The following is a 20,416-nucleotide window of genomic DNA, read 5'->3' on the forward strand; positions in this document are numbered from 1 at the left end:
GAATTCTGTTCTTTTTTTGTAAATGAGAAGTACACTCTTGGTGAGGGATTGGATTTTGAAAGCTTTTTACCCTGAACCCAAACAGTAGCTTTCTTTGAGAAATGGGTTTGTGGGTACACCATGGAATCAATCTCTTTTGGTTGAGGTGTGGTTCTCAAGAACCGGTGAGTATACACTCACTCTACTCAAAGTAGCTTTCTTTGCTGATTTGATGGGAATGACAGGCTTCTACAGAAAGGAATGGACCATGGCTATCAGGTCTTGATACACCAATTTGGTCACTAATGATGCTACTGTTGGTGAGTCTTCAAGACCAACAGACCACATTATCTACAGAAATCCAATGATGTCGAGTAATCCCCCAATAAGAACATTTCAAAAATGACATCATTGGAAAGTGTCCACATATCCTACAGTTAGGCCAAGCAAAAAGATTAGCTGTGTTTCCGGTTACCCGACCCAAAGTAGAAAGTCATGCAGAACATATATCTTTTTAATCAACAAATCAATAAAATATGAAAACTTACGATGCTTTGCCCCGAACCTAATTTTGTATACATCGTCCTGTACATTGTATTGTTGAAATTTTTTTGGCACAAGATGGACGGCTTTTGTGTGTTTGTATTTCAACAACCAGCTTCTTTGCTACTCAATAACAGTGCTGAGGAATATGACACTGTGACTTAGTACCTGTTACAAATATACGTCCCCTCCAAAAAAAAAAAAAACATCATCAGACCCGACATTTTGGGGCTATAAAAATTCAGAGTAAAAAAATTTTACCCAACCAACCACCCTAATTTTTCAGTGTAATAGGAAACACAACTGATTTTTTATTTGGCCATATAGCAATAAGCATGTGAATGCTGTGCTCGTGTCCAGTACACCCATATTTGTGAGGATGTCCTTTCAAAGCTTTCATGATGGCCATCATTTGACATGTCAAGTCTACTTGAGATAAGCAAGAAAAAAAGGTGAATGTCACATTTTTACGAGTGTGCTCAAAGTTATTCTTAATTGAATGCCCTATGTTCAATTTACATTGGATGATAATGAAGTCTCTTCAAGGAACACAAAAAACTAAGACAAAAACATTCTGTCACAATTCTTGAAGCAAACATTGAATGGTACAAAAAATTCCTTTTATTTTCCAAGTGAAAAACAAGTTGGACCAATATGAACTGTTTCTTGAGATGTCCTCAAAAAGTCTCAGCAGTTTTTCATCATGACAATTTGCCCAATTAAAACCCAAGTTTCCCTAAGCTATAAGAGTACTTTTACAGTTTTCTACAACAGGAGTACTTTCAATTTCTCACAGCACAGACAAGTTTTCATGCACTCCCAAGCGTTCCTCATTTGGGCCATGATAAACCAATGACGATGAGGTAAAAGTTTCTCAGCTTCAATAAGTTATACTGAACTAATAGATACACTTGGTGTATTGAAGAATACCATCACTAAACAGAATTCAAGTATCACATTTTTAAACATGGACAGTTACAGCATGGTTTCGTCACAAAGAATATTACACTGAACACCAATGATGTTCGACAAATGAGTTAAACTATTTTGCCTATTTGGCCTGATTCAGTTACAATAAAAGCTCATAAAAATAGGCTGTTGCCGGGAGGTAAACAGGTTAAAGGGGCCATGTATAAAATGACACATTTAAAGGAAGAAAAAGACTCTTTCACAATGTCCTTTCGTTGATTGGTTGAAACAAATTGTCTCATAACAGACTGCATTAAAACAGGTTTGAGTATTTGCTCAACTAAGCCACATTTGATTAGAAGCTTTTGTCTGACATCAATGGAACTGGATCATCCATAACTACAGGTCTGTAAGTGCAATGCTCAAGAGGAGCAGACAAACCAACCCTTTATGATGGAAGTACATGAACATCACGTTCATTCTCATTTTATGATTTCAATTCTATACATCCACCGCAGTAACTTGCTTCAGTAACTTGCTTGAGGGGGCAGCTCAATGAATGCAGAAGGCAGTTAGTTCCTTTACAAGACACAATGTCAACTTACATTAGTGCCTATTTTATTATAACTAAGCAAGGATATTATTACTGATTCTTTAAAACAACAATCCATGCTTCATTTCAGTTTACATAAAATAGTGCATTGAACCTAATAAACGATACCTAACAAATCTAGTTTCACCAACACAGCCTCAACACAACAAAATTAGCACAAAATTACACTGACATACAAACTGCAAGTACATTGTACATGTACCTTGCAAAACTCTCCAAATCCATTTTGAGTTGACCTCAGGTGCTCTGAATCTCTCAGGTATTAAAACATCACAGTAGCCAATAATTGTTAAATTATCCTTCGTGTTACCTAACCCATAAAGTACTTGTAACAGGTCTTTAGTCATAATTAAACAAGAGAAATCAGCAATGTGCCCATCTTTTCCATACCTTAACCCAAACACGGAAAATGATGTACAAATTTACTGTTATCAAAACTCTAAAATGAGCACGACAATTCTGATGGGAACAAGAAGTAGTGGGTCGTATGAATAAAAACTAACAAATGCTATGAAGTTCAAGCAAACAGCTAAAGCATTTACTGAGAACTCGAACCGTTAAGAATAAGAAAATGCTTGAATTTGTAGGAATAAAATGTTTCTTTTACTATTCAGCATCTACTGGTATAAATATTAGCAAATGCTTTATGCTTGTGGCTGACTGCACAGCCGAATGGTTTTGCACAATGGGGCTTCCATTGTCTGTACGTACAGACGCACATAGTGGAACACAGTACTGTATTTTGAGACCTCAGCAAGGCAGGCAAGCACAATGGGAGTAATTTTAATCGCAAAAACCTTGGGAGAAAATTTCTCTGCCACTCTCAAATCAGTACAACTGCCTGCATCTGGTTTCTTGAGATTCCCTCCCAAAGGCGACAGCTTTTCCTTTCGAATGACATTCATGAATACTGCCATTTTGAACATTAGTAAATGCGCCTCGTTTTCAAGCTTGCCCTGACCCAGTCTGGAAAAATGTCCAATTCTGTAGAACTTACTCATTTTTATTCATACAAACTGAAGCAACTGCTTATTGTCAAGCACAAGCTTAAAAAGTAAATACTTTCACTTTTTAGCAAATGCACTAAAGTAAAAGCGTTTGCTTCGTTATTATTCATACATACACAAGCAAATACTTCAAAAATGGTAGTAAAAGCAAATGCTACTTTTTATTCATACGACCCATTAACCAAATTATTTTTGGTTGACACCCCTTGACCACTACCTGCCGGGCGACCTGTTTTCGGGTACATAGGCTTATATGCAGAGCTGGGGAGGCCGGAACTGGGACAAAAGAGTTGGGCCTTATAACAAAAGACTCTGCTCAGCACAAAAGACAGCTGCTGGGCATTACCGACATTTTTTCGCTCTCAATAGTGGAGATAATCCAGCCTTGTTTTGAAACAGTATACCACCGTTTGAGGCATTTAGAGCGAGCGGATTACCACCAGGGACAAAAGCTCTCCACCACCGCAGCGATGAGCAACACAGCACCGCTGCATGCAAATCTGGCCCCTATTAAAAAGAGGTCAGTAGTGCAGGAACAAAAGAATCTTACGTAACACCGCACAATCCGGGCTCTTTTTACAAGGCTGCAGGCCTTATAAATTTTACCTGTCAGTGCCCAAAGAGTCCTTCATTTTGGTACAAACGGCCATAACCCCTTTGCGACAGATGATGGTAAAAACCGCCGTAAAAATTGAGATCCTCAGCGTGCTTTTCAGCTATTATTCTCGGCCCATGCTCGAGCGAACACGGTGAAAGAAGGCAGACCCTGGCTCTTGTATATATGGTGATTGGCCTTTGTGTGGAGCCCAGAAATGAAAAGATCGAATATGCATCATAATCAGCAGCTTCACAATAGTCCCCACTTTGAAAAGAGGCAACGGGAATGTGGAACCGTGAGTAGAGCCACATGCCACCAAACAATGTTCCTTTCACTGTGTAATTCAATGTGTGCAGAGCACGCAGGGCCACAAACCAAGAATTTGCAGTTTGGCAGGTGGCCTTCGTGGCCAAGCGAGGCTGGAATTCTCGGAGTCAGCTTTCAGAAAAAAGTTCCCCTCGTCAAGGGGTTAAATGAAATGATGAATTTTTGAAGAATTTTGAAAACGGCAAATCTTGAAAATGACCCGGTATCTTGTCTTGCTCAAGAAAAATCCACTCGGCAGCAAGTGGTTAATGTACTATACAAAACCTCAAACTGCACTTCAAACCCTCAACCTGTGACTTTCCAAATATCATACTAGGGCTCCTATAATAGATACTGCCAAGTACCCAACAACTTGTACACACCAGAATATTACAGACACTGTAGCTTCATACTTAGAATAATTTCTTTGGTAAACCAAAAATTTAAAAAGATTCACTAGTGTTAAGCCTTAAACACCAGATACCATGGTGGAACCTTGACCCCTAAAAGTCATAAGAACTACTTCTTGAATAAAAAGAAGGCATCTAAAAATCAGCATCCAGTGTGAAGACATGCCTGTCGTCATTTGGTGCCATCACATTTGCACGCTGGTACTCGGCCACGCGCTTCTCAAAGAAATTGGACTTGCCTTCAAGGGAAATGGATTCCATGAAGTCAAAGGGGTTGGGGCTATTGTAAATCTGTGAGTAAAGATAAGTACAGGGTATACATGTAAAAAGGTCCAATTTAAAATGGGGTCTATACACCTGCACTCACTAATAAGGGAATAAATATGTGCTTAACAAGTCTTAATCGTGTGTTTAAGACCAGTTCAAGAGAGTGGACGTGAATATCATTAGCATTCAGTGTCCTGAGCCAGTCTTAAACTAACATTTAAGATATTTGTTGCCATTAATAAATGCCTTTCTTCAAGAGTTACAAGAAGTCACAATACATGTATGATGTACTTCCAACGATTTTGTTCTAGAATTTTACTTTCATTATCTTGAACACCCCAATCCATTTTATGGTATATTCCTTGTGCAAATTGTCCAAAAGAATCTCTTTAGATGAACTTGGAGCGCGCCTGACGAGCCGTGTACACACAGACTCTTGACCAATCAGAATCAATTAAACTGTCTCATATCCAGGTGTCAGTGCAGTGGGCATTATCACTTCTCTGTGGGCATTATCAAATGTGAATACACAGTCAAATTGCACATTGTGCAACAGGTAAACGATCCTGGGTATTTATGAATGTTAAAGGAATACTCGCTGGACTTATTTGTTAGATTGCACAATAAAGAAAATCATGCCCACTGTACAGTAATGAAACAAAATCTTGTTTAAATAGCAAATGTACTCAGGTCACTTGTCTTGTAGTAGGAAGAACTATGTGGCCTGGCACAATTTAGATTTTTCAAAGCTGATAAGAACACTGTTGTAATGCCGAGGTGGGACTTTTCAGAATTCATAATTGAAAAAGAACTTCAGGGAAATGTGTGGCCTGGGAGGCACTAGGACAGCTTGATGTCCATATATTGTCAAGGAAGTAGCCTCAAAAACCAAGGACATTCAAAAATCTGGTATAACTCATTCAGTGCTTCTAAAAACTGTCTTCTAGTATGAAGCAACATAATCCCTGAACCATCGGTGGATTTCCTCACTAGGCTTGAAAACAACACGAAAAAATTTTTGCCTTTTTTTTGAATTGCAAACCTTCACAATATTGATACCTTTTGGCAATTCAGCTCTATCAGCAGCCTATCAGCCACAAACTCAATGTACTGTAACATCAACTCAGCATTCATCCCTATCAGACGAACTGGTAAAGCCTCCAGAAAGAACTGTTTTTCAATCTCTACTGCATCTGTGATGATCTGCTGGATCCTGGTGGGAGTTGGCCGGTGGACAAGGTACGTGAAGAGATGGCAGGCAAAGTCACAATGGAGACCCTCATCACGGCTTATCAGCTCATTGGAGAATGTCAGTCCAGGCATCAAACCCCTGACAGACAAATGGATGTTGCCAGCATATCACTAGAAACTAGTTATGCACATTAAGGTGCAAATTGGTCACAATACAAACACAGCACAATTTACTGTTCCTGAACACAGTTTAGAATAATATGAAGAGCAGTGCAGCAACTAGTCATTCCACTCTACCCTAAGGGTCAGAAACAGTTCTCTTCGAGTAGATCTACATGTACAACACTGAACTGCTTTTATTTGATACAATCTTAATAGGCCTATGTACTGACAATGTCACACTTTGCTTTGATGTGTGCTTTTCTATGGGAGCCAGGAGGGGGCAAAGGATTCCAAGCTCAATAGGTAAGCATGCATGTAAACCAAGCATGACATCATTATAGCATACATGAAGGCCTATTGGAAAGCAATGCCCTGAATGGCTGACATTTATACGTCTGATTTGAATTTGTCATGAGTGTACTTCAACACAAACACATCTTGTAATAATCAAGTTACCTCTTTTTCAACCAAAATATTGCAGCAAACGATCCAGAGAAGAAGATGCCTTCCACTGCAGCAAATGCAATGAGCCTCTCTCCAAATGTAGCTTCCTTGGCATGGATCCATCGTATGGCCCAGTCTGCTTTCTTCTTGACACATGGCACTTAATAAACAAAAGAGGCATTTTTCCTTTGAAGAACCTTGCCATATTAAGCATACTTCCTAGACTCTCAAGGGAAGGCGGTACATACAGTATGCTTATTAACACACTGTGGCCATGTGTTAACTGATGCTTTAGAGTTTTCTTATTTAGCGTTTCTTATTTTGCGCAACCTTTAACGTAAGTGTGTTCCCCATCAGGCATAACAGAAATATCCTCAATTGTTTTATATGAAAGAAATTTAATAAACCTGGCTTTAAGGTCACACTGACAAGAAGACAAACTTTTACAAGAGACATTCAGTAACTAGTTAGACTTTGTATACGTACATGTCAGTTGCTACAAGGACAGTACCTGTAATTCAATTTTACAATGCATGTATAAATTTCACATTTATTGATTTATTTAGTCAACTTAAGTGGTCTCTAAGTACAAACCAATTCTAATTACTGCTTATCACACATATATTCATGATTTAGAGCCAATTCCTCAATGGTTCATAAATCATGGCTTGCCAGTCACCACTGTTTACCATGCAAGCAAGTACATGTAAAGATCCTCTCACAAGTCAATGATGCTAGCATTACAAGGAAAGCATCACCCAAATACAATAAAAGTTTTGGGGAAAATTATGAGACAGTGGGTATATCGTTTGATAGTTTTGGTAAGAAGTTGCATGATTGTGTCAAACAGGTTTAAAGAAATGTTTGTTTTTGCTGAAGAAAGGTTAGCTTTCAATTATCAGCCTAACTCAACACAGTGTCCAATGTAGTGTAGCGTTGGTACGGACTCGCGAAGAACATTGGTCACGTGAACATTGTCAATGTGAAAACGGAGCGATGATTGATCCAGAGAATCGTGTGGTATTTTAAAATAAAAAAGGGTAGATTGTTTATTAAACATTTCTGTTTTAAAAGCAGTTCAACAATTTTTAAATTTTCACCCGTCACACTTTTTGCCCAAACTTCATGGAGAGACCCATACTTGTTACTACCTCATTTTGCACCATATCCTCAATACTATCTTGAGATCTTGACAATGCTCTTTCAAATGACTAAAAATAACTAAAAACTAAAAATATGGATTTTTTTTACTCTTGAATACTTTCAAATAACACTTACTTGTTTCAATTGCATTGAAAAGCTGTGTCTTCTCTGAAGAATCCTGAATGTAGCTTTCTATGAGGAGACTGTACATCTCAGAGTGCACATTCTGTGATGTGAATTAACAATCAAACTACAGGCATCATGAAAGTCTGGCCAAAAATAGGCTGTAACATGTGTACATAAACATAACATTGCTGACGATGCAATGGAAAGGGAGTAGTCAGGAAACGAGGGACTGGTAACAACTTTAACCATGTAAAATCCATAAATGTGATGTTTACTTGAAAAATATATACAAAGGGCTTTCAGCTGGGTGTCACTTTAAAAATGGGCATCGAAATTGCACTTTCTCTTTCCAAAATCAGATCTCCTTCCCACATGCCACTGACCTGATTAACAATTGACACATTAAACATATAATGGCAATTAGGTATACAATTCAGCATTGTTTGCCCCACCTCCATTGCCATTTGGAAGCCATAGAAACATCTTGCTTCAGGAATCTGAACTTCTTGACCAAACCTCTCTACTAGATTCTCATTGACGATGCCGTCACTTGCTGCAAAGAATGCCAGGATGTGCTTGATGAAATGTTGTTCAGATGGCTGTAATCAAATTCAATATTATGTAAATGTATGCTCAATGGTTGGAAACTGAGATGATCATTTACATGTGGTTACAAGATCCATCATGCTTTAGGAAACAAGCTTTACCAAAATAAAGTCTCCCTTCATGTCGCTTCCTTAACAGATTAGCGTATGAACAATCTGCAGGTTTATAGCAGACTGGGGGAAAGACAGAAGTCTGAAAATATTGAAATTTTTAAAAAAGTTTTGTTTGTATTTGTTTTTGTTACTGGGCAACTGTGCTGTAATAAAGATAACAGAAGTACCTTTAAATTCTGCCAATCTGTCAGATCTTTTCCAAGATCTACTTCCTCACACGTCCAAAACGATGCTGTAAACATTAGAAACAGAAATGTGAAGTATTTTATAAAATTGCTTCTTTTATAAAGTGCTTTTCATAAAAGCTTCAGAGTTTTACACACCTGTCAATTTATCAATGTTCTGTAATTCCTTAAACAGTTAACTACCAGGTACTGAATGCTAATTTGAAAGTACACATGTAGCTCCAAGTAACATTTGCAAAGCCTGTTGGGGAAAGGCTTGCATTCCTACCTCGATGAGAATGGACTCCAGCACTTGATTGAAAGTGTTTTGACAAATTAAATGTAATATCACATGTAAAAGTCACTGTTTACAAAATCTGATGCTTTCTAAATAACGTCAACATTTATAACAGAACTGTATTCTCCTTTATAACTGGTTACATTGAACCTAGCACAGAATTCCTGTGAGTTATCTAAGTTAAATTAAAGATTATGCATTCCAACAAACCTTGTGCTTTTTTGTAAAATTCCCAAACGAGTGGATATCTGATTGGCAAAATGACATAGCGTCCAGGGTTAGGTCTTAAAAGGGGTTCGTCTGAGACTTCATGCCTGCTTGTTAAAGCATCTCGGTTTTCCTCTTTGGCACTTTGTGTTTTGTCTGGAGTATGTCTGGGAGTGTTGCCTGATGATGTTTGAGGGTATGGTTCTGACAAACTGTGGAGGTGTTTGTTTTCCTCTGTGGGTGTAGTTCTCCCACATTCTTTATCTTCCTCCTCAATGTACGACATTTGAGATAACACGGCTGGCTCCTCCGTGTCATCCTTGATCTCTGGAGATGATGGCACCTCATTACTGCCAGGTAAGCCATGTAATGAAGGAAGAGCAAACGGTTCAAACTCCTGTGACATGGCATTGGTTGGTGGTGAGAACAAATCTAGCGACATCTGTGAGTCTGGAAGATCATGCTCAGATGCTAGATCCAGATGAGGTAAGGTTATTTTTTCATGTCCATCTTTGCCAATCATGGTGTCTGATGAAGTGCAACTTTTCTTGGAGGGATTTTCACTGGAGATCTGTGGAACACAGTACCATTACACTGATAATGTTACAGAGAAAAACAAGAACTGTGATCCATCCACCAAATCTAACATCAGGTTTGGCAATTTTACACATTGTTTTTGACTGAGCAGCAAAACCTTCATTACTTTACATGGGAAGTACATGTACAACGCACAGCTTCCTTATTTCATTGACATGACAAGAATGTACCATAACATGGCACAATGCTGGATTTGGGTATTCCAAGGAGTATTCTTGCTAAGTGACACAAGTGATTCACAATGCCATCAAATTGTCATTAAAGGACTTGCACCAATGGCTACACACACCGACTATGTAAAAAGGGTCAAAATTGCAACACTCTGCATCACAGCAATCACATGAAGCTCTGTATTACCAAACATTCCAACTTCATCGTCTTGTGACAAGAAGATGACTCCAACCACTAGCAAGCATCACAGTTACTTGACCCTTTTTGGGATCTAATGAGACCAGTTTCAAACTAACAATCTTTCATTTGGCCCTTTCAACGAGCTCTGAAAATAGGGGTCCCTTTTGATGAAATCGCATTGATGTCATGATCACAGAGATGTATGTAGTGCCTTGAGAAAATGTATACCTGTCACAAAAACGTGAGGGTCCCTGTGTGATGATCGCAGATACAGACCTCCTTAAAACTTTTTGCAAGGGTGCTAAATCTTTGCGCTTATCACTGAAATTGATTGTGTGAGTTCAAAGCATGCAATTTTCGCAAGAATGGTTGGCGCTGAAGCCCATGAGCATTTGCCGTCATTCAAAATGGCAATGTATCGCCTGTTAGTAATAATCTTGTGGACATCTGGTTCCTAGGGTGCATTATTATCGATTTGAATAAACTAGAGGAGGGAACCAGATCTATGAATGTTGGGCCTTATTGTCTGGAGCTAGGAATACCAAGAAAAGTTGCGCTTTATTTCTTGAAAATCAAGCTGCTAATGTGTCTTTTTGTGAGTTCAATGAACGAAAAATGCCCAGGATTGCTCGCAAAAAAGAGATATAAAAATCAGGTTGACAGATAGGTGCAAAGCTGTGGCAGCCTGTGACCTGTAGGCAAAATTTGCATGTCTTGTCTTTGCTGAAATGTACACAGTTAGTTTGTGGAAAAAAGCATTCGCTTATATTATGGCTGGAAAACCACTGGTACTCTATACCTCCACCATTCAAAGAATATCGCAGTACCAGTGATCCAAATGCCAATGCTGCAAAACAAGGGACATTCGCTAATGTGCTGCATAGATGAATATATACCTCCTCCTCCAGTGTGGCACTCTGAATGTCCCTTTTAAGATTGTCACTACACTTCCTCTCCATCAATCTGTTTCCAGTTAGAACTAAAAACGAAAGAAAAAGAAACAGCTTGAGAGAAATAATTCTCTCTCTGAAGGATATCTTAATTTTGCTTATCTTTAAAAAAACAGTGAATTAACAACAACCCACAATGAGGAATAGACTCTTTTAGGAAATTTAAAAGGAGACTTCTGTATCTTTTTGAGGTGTTACAAAAACCTAAAGTTGTCTGATCAACAGGCCCAACAGGAAAGCCAACAATTTACTTCCACAATACCAACTGATCCTATCTTTTTTACATCCCATTTCAAAAAGTTTACATTGGCCAAAGAAATTGACTTCTGTCCTCACAAAAACTTTTTTCTCAACAGTTTTCATGCAAAATAAAATATAATACCTATAACTGGTGTTTGCATTTATTTCCCCATCTTTACTTTTTCAGAACAGAAGTTATGTAATCAGGGAATGTTAACATTTAAATATCATTCTAATATTTGCAATTTGATTGAATTGAGGGTTGAACATTGAGCCACACTTGAATTGACTTACAGACTCAGCCTATCACAGCTCACAGATTTGAAGATGCACCCTCATGTTGCGAGCAGCGTGCCTTGATCATCGGTCTATTCACTTGTTCTGTCACATACAAACAAGTACATGTTAATTCAAAAATAACATGGTATTGTTCAATGCTGGCTGTAAGCAAAAATTAACATCAAATCAGTTCACAGCTTTTGGCAGACCAAGAGGACAGCGCCTACAGGGGCAATGGCCCCCCAAAAGAGACAAGTTTCTTTGTTTTGAAACAGGCCAGTGAGAAGTTTTCACAGTGGCTGTAATGTTGTCACTTTGGATTAGTGGTTTCTTTTCTGTTGTAGTAATCTGCAGCACTGTACACAGGAACCATGCACACCAGACTACATGCACATGTATAACCCATGAAGGAAGGAAACAGGAGTTGCGAGTACAAGGCACTTCAAAGTGCTTGATCATCACCGCCTAGTCAGACGAATGATAGAAACATCCTCCAAATGCCTGATTACTGCCTGTAGCTTAGCCCGACAATTGGAGCCAGTAATATCCTTGTGATACTTGTATTTGTGGTGTTTTGCTAGCAATTTTGCACTATCTGATCACAAGAAGTGATCATGAAATCTCATACAACAAACACAAATGCCATATTAAAAAAAAATGATCCAAAGAAGACACAAAATCTTATTAACAACTTGGCCATTTATTCCCAAATAACTCCAGAAGAAGGTGTTCTAGGAGGGCAATAACTGTACATGAACATTCAGGGCATATAGCATAACAAAAGCAACTGTGCAAGTATTAACTTTGATGTTGTTGTGTACTTCATACCAAGCACCAATGAAGATATGAATATTGAATTCCCTATAGTTCAGCACACTAAGTTTTAGGGATACAGATTACCAGCAAAAAATCATAGTCACAATGATATGGTACAAAGGGGTCTCATGGTTGTAAAAAAGAGGATGCGTATCAAGCGCTCTCTGCGCTCTGGCTATGGACATGCCGTACCAGACAGGCCAGAAAGCGGTAATTAGCCAGATGTTATACATGTAGCCTGGGCAGTTCATACTCCTCCTGTGTCCTTCCTCCATGGTATAACAAATGATCTCAGACTATATTCCTTTGGGAAAGTCCATCATTTGCAGTTGTCCAATACAAACCTATTGTTGAAAAGCATACATTTGGTGGTTATGGCTCTAAGCTCCGTGAAATTACATACATACACTGTGTTCTTTCTGGCAAGCTGCCACTTTGAAGAGAGCAACAAAAGGTCATTTCCAATATGAACTGTCCTGAGGTACACACTGTATAGCTCTGGAACTTGTTGAATAGTGGTTTTCAGACTATGAAACAGACTATATTTTAGAAAAAAAGTAGAGTTTTTATTCACAAACTCATTCTCCACACCACAATGACTACATCATAAACTTAGTGTGCATCACACTGCACATGAGTCATGCCAATGAGCCATGGGCTGACTGACCATCTCGGCCAATGACGATATCAGCTCCATCATTCTTACAGGTAGAGGATGAAATCTTGTGTCCGTTCTATTCTGCATAGTGAAGCTGTGGATGGGTATTCTGGTATAAACCACAGTCTGCAAATGTTTTAACTATCAGTTTTGGTACACTGTAAAGAAAACTTAAACTTGAAATCAGAAAAAATGTTTCTGAGGTGTTTTGTAAGAAACGGTCCCAAACTGGTCAAGCTGATATCATTATCAGTGGCCAAGCTGGTTAGTCAGCTCATCACCCGATGCATGTGCAGTGCAATGCACAAGAAGTGTATGGTTTGATTGTCATGTAAAGAATGAGAGATTGGTGATTTACATGTACATGTAATAAACATAACTATTTTGTCTAAAAACCACTATTCAAGAAAATTCAAGAGCTACACATGGGAATGTAGGTACCCGAGGATGGCTCTCACTAAAAAATCTAGTTGAGAAAGTAGAATTTGTGTCACAAGAAGTAATTTACATTAGAGGCTGAATTCAAGAACAGGCATTATGACCCCCATACATGTATGCATGCATACATACATACATATATAGGCCAACAGTAATATGGCCAAAAGGCACGCTGAACTGCCCTCAGGTTTCCAGAAGTAACTTTATCTCAAAACTGTTGCTTTCCAACAGGGCAAGTGAACAACTGCAGCATCCTCACTATAAAGATGTTGGTTGTGTACGAAGTCAGTTTGTGCATCTTTCAAAGAATTTTCTAAGAAAATCTTGAATACAATCAGTCCAGATTCATGTCATTTCAACATTTTAGATATGAATGACCTTCATTGTCATCATGGTCACTGAGATCATAACTGAAGAAAAAGTGGAGGCCTAGGCAGGATATACTCCTAGATCTGCCAGCCACAGTCCGTGTGACCCACCGGTGCTAATTTTTTAATTAGTTTTGTAACACCGTGGGATTTTGAATGTTCCCATTTATTTGGCCTAACACTGGACTTCGCCAATCAAATCTTACCCACAAAAGCCATTGACACTAAATAATATCTCTCAAACACGCATGTTTGATGGCTTTTGGACTGTGTAACCAGCTATTTTTGGCAAATTTCAGACCTTTTACTTATAATCCTGCCTCTCTTCACAAAACGATCTGCACATCTGAGCTGCATACTGTGGCGCATGCCGTTGACATGGAAGACTGGTTCCCATCTCAGTCCTCTGAATGTATATTATATGGATGGCCACCAGTCCTTCTTCTTCTCCTTCCAGTCTAATGATGCAACCTCATTTCCATGGGTACCATCTTGCTATGCCATGTTAGTTCCCAATGAAGGGACACAACCCATGAAGTCAAAGTTGCCAATGACATGGCACATTGTACATCATTGGACTGGCTGGCGTCCCTATTATATATGTTTGGAGGAATGGGATGAGGCAGGCACCAGTCTTCCATGTCAACAGCCATGTGCCACAGTATGCAGCTCAGGTGTGCAGTCCGTTTTGTGAAGAGAAGCAGGATCATAACTAAACGGTCCAGATTTTACCCTAATCGCTGGTTAAATGGTCCAAAAGCCATCAAACATGCGTGTTAAACAGATATTATTGAGTGTTGATGGCTTTGGAGTGGAAGATTTAATTGAAAAAGTGCAGTTTTAGGCATTATAGATGGGAACATTCAAAATCCCATGGCATTAGGAACTCATAAAAATCAGGACCTGTCAGTCACACTGAGTGTGGCTCACAGTTGTGGGAGTAAGCCCAGGCAGGATTGCATCACTTTTTCAAGTCGGGCATGCCCCACCTGTGACAGTGATGCCAAAGTGTGTTTTGAATGGGATGTAACATTGACAGATGATACAGTACAACATTGATGGATCAGGCCTCATACATGTAGGCCTACTTAACAGTAGTGGGACTAGATCCATTAACAGAGCCCTATGTATACTTCTTCGATATACATGTATGTACTGGGCCCTGAACTGGTTGATAGTGATTTCTTTTGATCAAGAATATCTGGGAATGGGATGCCCTGGGATATTATCAGACATCTGCTGGATTTTATGAGCTGAAATTGCACCAGTAATTTCACTCCTCAGGGGGCTAACTATTCCCAAGGTTGCCATTTGCAAAAAACTCGCTCTTCCTCCTTTGGAGGAAAAATCCTGCCTTCAGTTGGCATTTTCCCTACTGGGGATGAATTTTGGCCTGACTTGCATATTAGTACACAGACTCCTTTTTATGGTTGACAGTAGCCTGTATACAGAGCTGGTGTAGTTTGCAGTACGAATTTCGTTCAGATCTGCGAGAGTACCTGTCAATCTAAGTAGTCGTGGAAAATTCCGGCTGTTTTGTGTCGCAGCTAATGCACACCACCCTTGAGTTGACCAATTCCCTGTCCACTCAAATAAAGCTTGCGGCGAATCACTAGAACATGTAGCACGGCTTGCTTTCTGCGACATGACAGCTGTCACTTTTGTGCAAGTCAGGCCATAATTCACCTGGAGAGGGAAAAATGCCAACATTTTTTCCACTAAACAAGGAAAAGGCAAGTTTTCAGCAAATAGCAACCTAGGGGAAAGTTAGCCTCGTACATTGTAAGTAGTGAACATAACAGTACAATTTCAGCTCATAAAATCCAGCGGATGTCTGATAACGCCCCTGGCGGCCGGATAAACTAATCGAAAGAATCACTACCAATCGATTCAAAGCCCAGTATATTGACAAAGGAGTATACATTGGGCCCTGTTTACGGGTCTATAGCAGGCGTTTGTAAACTTTGGGCCCCCATTTTCATCATTTGTGCAAAAGACGTCGATCTACAAAAGAGTACAACCTCGAGCAATGTTCTCTTAATGATGTTGACCCTCTTTATTGTGAATTTAGATCAACAACTTAAAAGAAAATGCGACTTTCTTACCTGATTTTCCGACACTGACACACTGGACCGTGATTCTCAGTTAGCATGACGTCACTATGGACTTCTATTTTCTAACAAGGGATAAATTCACTCTTCATGCTATTCAATGATAATGGTAGACGGAAAAGGAGACCACACAGAATGACGTGCGTACGTATGCATATTATACTCAGCGAGTGTATAGTACACTGGGTACATATTTTATGTGTCCTGAGCATAATAATGCTCATGACGTATGTTGTTCTGTGTCAATGTGTGGCCTCCTTTTCGATCACCTTCAAAAATGTACAGAAGTTCCCAGATGTCCAACCACGAGAATTTCGCCACAGTCAGATGGTTGTTCATTGGCCCAAGATTTTCCCTCATAAATCAAAACTCTGCCCTCTTTCCACAAAATGAATCTTGCAAGGCTGCACTTATTCAGCATGGTGACAGCGTAATCTAGTAGTACTAGTCCTAAGGTGAGTTAACAAGTTTAAAAGTAAGTTTCCATTCTAGCAGTGTACATTTAATGTGTACATTGTAGGAACACAACAGGGTCCCGAAATTTACAAACGCCCTAGTACATTGTAGTAGGCCTAAATAGGACCATGGAGGTAGAATACCTCCATGGTAGGACTCACCATATTCACCAAAACCTCTGGTCAACAGCATGTAGGCCTACATGCCATTATGGTCATGACATGCAGGATTAATACTATATTACTAGCCTAACAAGTACAACCACAAGTTTAAAACGATATTTGCCAGTTATCATTCATAGGCAATTCGGCAAATTTGCACAAGCACATTGCTAGCGACAAGCTCGGACAAGTTGTGTAACCCTGCCTTGCCCTCCGTACGCTATATTCACAGATGAGAAAAAACAAACTAGTACCTGTAGTGATGCACACTAAAATATCACTCAGCATTAAATAACACGAACTGACGGGAAGAAAAGCAATTTTTGCACAGCCCCTTTTGTGTTTGATTTTTGAGTACAGACCCTGTGTATGGGATCGATACTGGTTGGACTACTTAATCCTGCACAGACTGCAGTGCCCCCTCTATATCACTAGCACTTACAGCCTACAGTCATGGAGATCGGTCGACAGCATTTAAAATGCCATTATACAAGTCTAGGTTTCTTCCCGGTCGCCTCACTTTCATCTTAGTTCTAACTCTAATCGTCTCCACGCATTTTATTTTTGGAACACATGCCTTGTCTTCAGTTCAATAAAATTTGATGTATTCGTAAGTGAAAAAGATTATGTTGTGTTTAACATATTTCATTACGAGGAACCAAATTCGTAAAACTGAAGTCCAAGCCATGTTGCTTAAGAACCCATGATTATGAAAACTCCTTTATGAACTGATTGGCCGTTTCTTAATATACGACTTCGTTTCCAATGAGACTCGCCAATAAAATTAATTCCCGATTATAGGTCTGCAGTATTCAAATGAACTTCAAATACTATATTTTTGCATATCATCAGATATTATCTATTGCGTTATCTGACTTCTTTTTGAGCTTAAACTCAAAAGTTCTGTGGTAAAAAATATAGAGCCACTGAGACAAATCGAGTATTGGAAAACGGCCATGGCATGCATCGCATGTATGGTTCGGATCGGCGCGGCGCGTCCACACTAATGCCGTATTTGCACAAACTTACTTCTGTCTAGTCGCGAGTAGATGAAGCGATACAATGTGCACCTGACGTAGCTACAGTGTAGTTGTGCCATGTCAACGCACGCGAAGCTTGATAACGGAGTTGTTCCAAAGAACTTTACCTTTTGGGTTCTAAAGTTAGGGCGTGCTAGTTTTCTGTAATTTTAGACCTCGGTATAACCGTGATTCAGACTGCGGGAAAAGATGTGACTTTGTTTATTTCCTTCTTTTCTTGCAAAACATTGTGGAGTACGAGTGGCAACAGATTCTGAGTCATACAACGGACAACTAGTGCCGGGCCCGTCGCGTGACTTGTGTGTCTCCCACATGCACCTCCATGGTTGTATGAAGTTACTACAAGGACCCAGCACCAAGTTTTGTCAAAGAATTCGAGACCCAGCTCAACTAACAGTTTACTAGCCGAAAATGGCTTGGTGTTGTTCGTCTCTTCTTGCCTGTTTAATGATCATGGCAACCACAATCAATGGACAAAAGACTTTTCCAGGTAGGGCCTAGTTACCTTTTTTAAAAATTCATTTCCCCTTAGTTGCGGATGCTTTGTACCGGTACGGTATATGTACATCAGAGCACAGAGCAAGGAACAGCTCTGTGAGTATGGTCAGAGTCAGACCTAAATCAGACCATATATACTAGAGCAAGTTAACAGACACAGTGCTTCGGCTTAAAAATAAGACCTGTCTTGATGATAATTTCTAGGCAACATTTATCCTTTCCTCCACTTTTTTGAGCAAGAGCTCCATATCCGGCCACCGTGTATAAATTTGCCTCTAGACATAAATTCGTACCTTGCCATGTATTTTTATTACTATGTCCACTCTTTTTTTAAAATCAATTTAGGCCAAGGCCTAGTTAACTTTTAAACTTGTTTTATGAAACTTGTGAATAGTAATGGCCACATTCAGAACTCTTTCCGTTTTTGTCTATCTCAGTTTTTAAACATTTCAAAGTCAAAGTAAATGTATCCTGGTCCAAAATTGTTGTTGCACTCACTTGCAGCCTTGTCAGTCCTTTTCACTTTGTCTTGTTTTATTTGTTATGTTTTTCTGTTTGAGCAAAGTAGATTACTTTGTGTGGATATGTTTTGTGTGTGTTTAAGGTTTGGTACTCTTTTGGGAAAAAGATTCATACTGGTACAGGACACTTGACACCCTTAAAGCCTTTGAGACTGGTCTGAAAATTCCTTAACACTTCAATATTTTCCCTGGTGAATTTGATATTTTATGATATTTCTCTTCCTGATGGCTGATAAACATGTATCACTTTAGACTAAACCTTAGAGAAAAATTTATATCTGTTTGTGAAACACTTATCTTTTGTTGTATTATTTGAGACGGAAGAAAAGAAAAAAGGTAATTTTGTTGTTCATGTTGTACTTAACTACATGTACATGTACTGAAAAGTCATTTTTCTGTGTTTAATAAGCGTACTGAATGCTACTGATGACAACAAATACTGACACATATTCAAGCCATTGATTGCTTGTTTTCAAAAATGTCAATTTTTTTCAGGACATTCTGAATCTGTTAAAGAAATATATTGCTCTTGTTTGATACACTAACTACAAGTGGATTAACTAAATTTTCTATATATATTACAGGGAAAAACAACCAAAAGTGGAAAAATAGGTAGCAAGTACATTGTATTTATGTCACACTGACACACCATAAAATGGTAGACCTGAGATCGGGAGAGGGGTTGAAGGAGATCCAGTCTTTGAGCAGAATGTTTATGACCACAGTCTGTGTGCCTGTCCTGCTCTTTGAGGAGAGAGATATTGTTCAGGCAAATTTGTGAAAGAAAAATAGGCCTATGGTTTGACATTAAAATAAATAAAAAAAATAATAAATCCAATGAATCTCAAATATAGGGCTGAGTCAATTTGAATAATTAACTATTTGAATATTCAACATTCAGTTGGATTGAATAGTCAAATACATGTATTTGGTCTTACCGGCCGGCAGATTGTTGATGAACAAACCATATATAAACAAAATCAGTCACAATAATGCATACAATTATACATTATAATCACTGTAATAGCTTCTCACTTTTAGGACTATTTCCAGCCATGATTTAGCAAAGATTTAGCAACAAAAAACTTCTTCGACACCACAATTTGTGATTGCCAAGAGACCACTTATAATTTTGTTTGATGCAGCCATCTTCCTCTTCGGACCTCCAGTCATTCGATTTCAAGTTGAAATATTCGTCACAAAGGTTTCATCATGTTTGTTTGAACAGAGCTTGTATCAATACATTATTATTACATTATTGTTCCAAAGACTACCGTCTTGGCACATTTATATTTATTTGTTTAAAAGCTATTTTCATATCGGAGGATGGATTCAGCATTGGACTGTTGGACATATCAGCTGCCTTAAGTGTCTGGAATCTTCTTGAAACAAGCCACAATAATATGATTTTAATCATTTAAAAAAGAAAAGTCTCCCTTCTTTTTTATGATTTTTGCATTTGAATATTCAAATTTGAAAAATGAAATCGAGTGTTCGATAATTGTTTGGATATTTGGCACAAACCTACTTAAATGTGTACATGAACCTTCTGTCTTTATATGATTCCCAAAAAAGAATTGTTATTTTCATGTTGTAATTGGCTAATGAATCCAGCATGTGAATGGGTATAGAATGCACTCACTGTAAAGTTGCCTTTTCAGTGACACCCCTAAAATTCATGAAACCCAGAAGTTTTCTGGAGGAAAGTAACCAAGTATCGAATACTGAATCCTCGTCAACTTAAATGAGCTAATTTAGTATTGACAGCGCAGAAACACCAAGTGAAGCATACATGTACATGTACATGTACATGTATGTGAGGTGAGATCCTTCAACTGTGCAGTAT

The 20,416-nt window shown here is 38.7% G+C and overlaps 2 protein-coding genes across 9 annotated transcripts in view; one reads left to right on the top strand and one right to left on the bottom strand.

The window, feature by feature from the left end:
- Window positions 1-1,120: 1,120 nt before the first annotated feature.
- Window positions 1,121-16,977, bottom strand: LOC110980173 (ribonucleoside-diphosphate reductase subunit M2 B-like). Of its 8 annotated transcripts, none has more exons than XM_022236566.2 (11): window positions 16,766-16,939; window positions 12,512-12,663; window positions 11,519-11,605; window positions 10,931-11,013; window positions 9,090-9,657; window positions 8,585-8,649; window positions 8,151-8,297; window positions 7,708-7,798; window positions 6,442-6,589; window positions 5,692-5,962; window positions 1,121-4,656 (listed from the first exon to the last, which is right to left on the bottom strand). In XM_022236566.2, the coding sequence occupies exons 4-11, from the start codon at window positions 10,991-10,993 to the stop codon at window positions 4,501-4,503; spliced, it is 1,509 nt and encodes a 502-aa protein (XP_022092258.2). In that variant the 5' UTR covers window positions 10,994-11,013; window positions 11,519-11,605; window positions 12,512-12,663; window positions 16,766-16,939; the 3' UTR covers window positions 1,121-4,500. The 8 variants fall into 8 exon arrangements, with proteins under 8 accessions (XP_022092258.2, XP_022092259.2, XP_087000686.1 ...); XM_022236567.2 differs by lacking the exon at window positions 12,512-12,663 and adding an exon at window positions 15,283-15,469; XM_087144560.1 differs by lacking the exon at window positions 12,512-12,663 and adding an exon at window positions 15,889-15,952.
- A 537-nt stretch (window positions 16,978-17,514) lies between these two features.
- The window catches only part of LOC110980152 (pikachurin-like), an 85,363-nt gene continuing 82,461 nt past the window's right edge, over window positions 17,515-20,416 (top strand). Inside the window, exon 1 of the mRNA XM_087144559.1 lies at window positions 17,515-18,041. Within this exon, the coding sequence (XP_087000685.1) occupies window positions 17,963-18,041 (79 nt within the window). The 5' untranslated portion in view covers window positions 17,515-17,962. The remainder of the gene's footprint in view (window positions 18,042-20,416) is intronic.

This window comes from Acanthaster planci, linkage group LG12 (assembly GCF_054643075.1).
Source record: "Acanthaster planci isolate LZ-2023a linkage group LG12, COTS_SCS, whole genome shotgun sequence".
In the NCBI taxonomy this organism is placed as follows: domain Eukaryota; kingdom Metazoa; phylum Echinodermata; class Asteroidea; order Valvatida; family Acanthasteridae; genus Acanthaster; species Acanthaster planci.

Coding starts and splice junctions, on each gene's coding strand:
- LOC110980173 (XM_022236570.2), bottom strand. CDS start 10,993: ATGGAGAGGAAGTGTAGTGACAATCTTAAAAGGGACATTCAGAGTGCC. Junction 8,298..8,584: donor CAGATTGGCAGAATTTAAAG/GTACTTCTGTTA, acceptor ATTTGATTACAG/CCATCTGAACAACATTTCAT. Junction 6,590..7,707: donor TTTCAATGCAATTGAAACAA/GTAAGTGTTATT, acceptor TTGTTTATTAAG/TGCCATGTGTCAAGAAGAAA.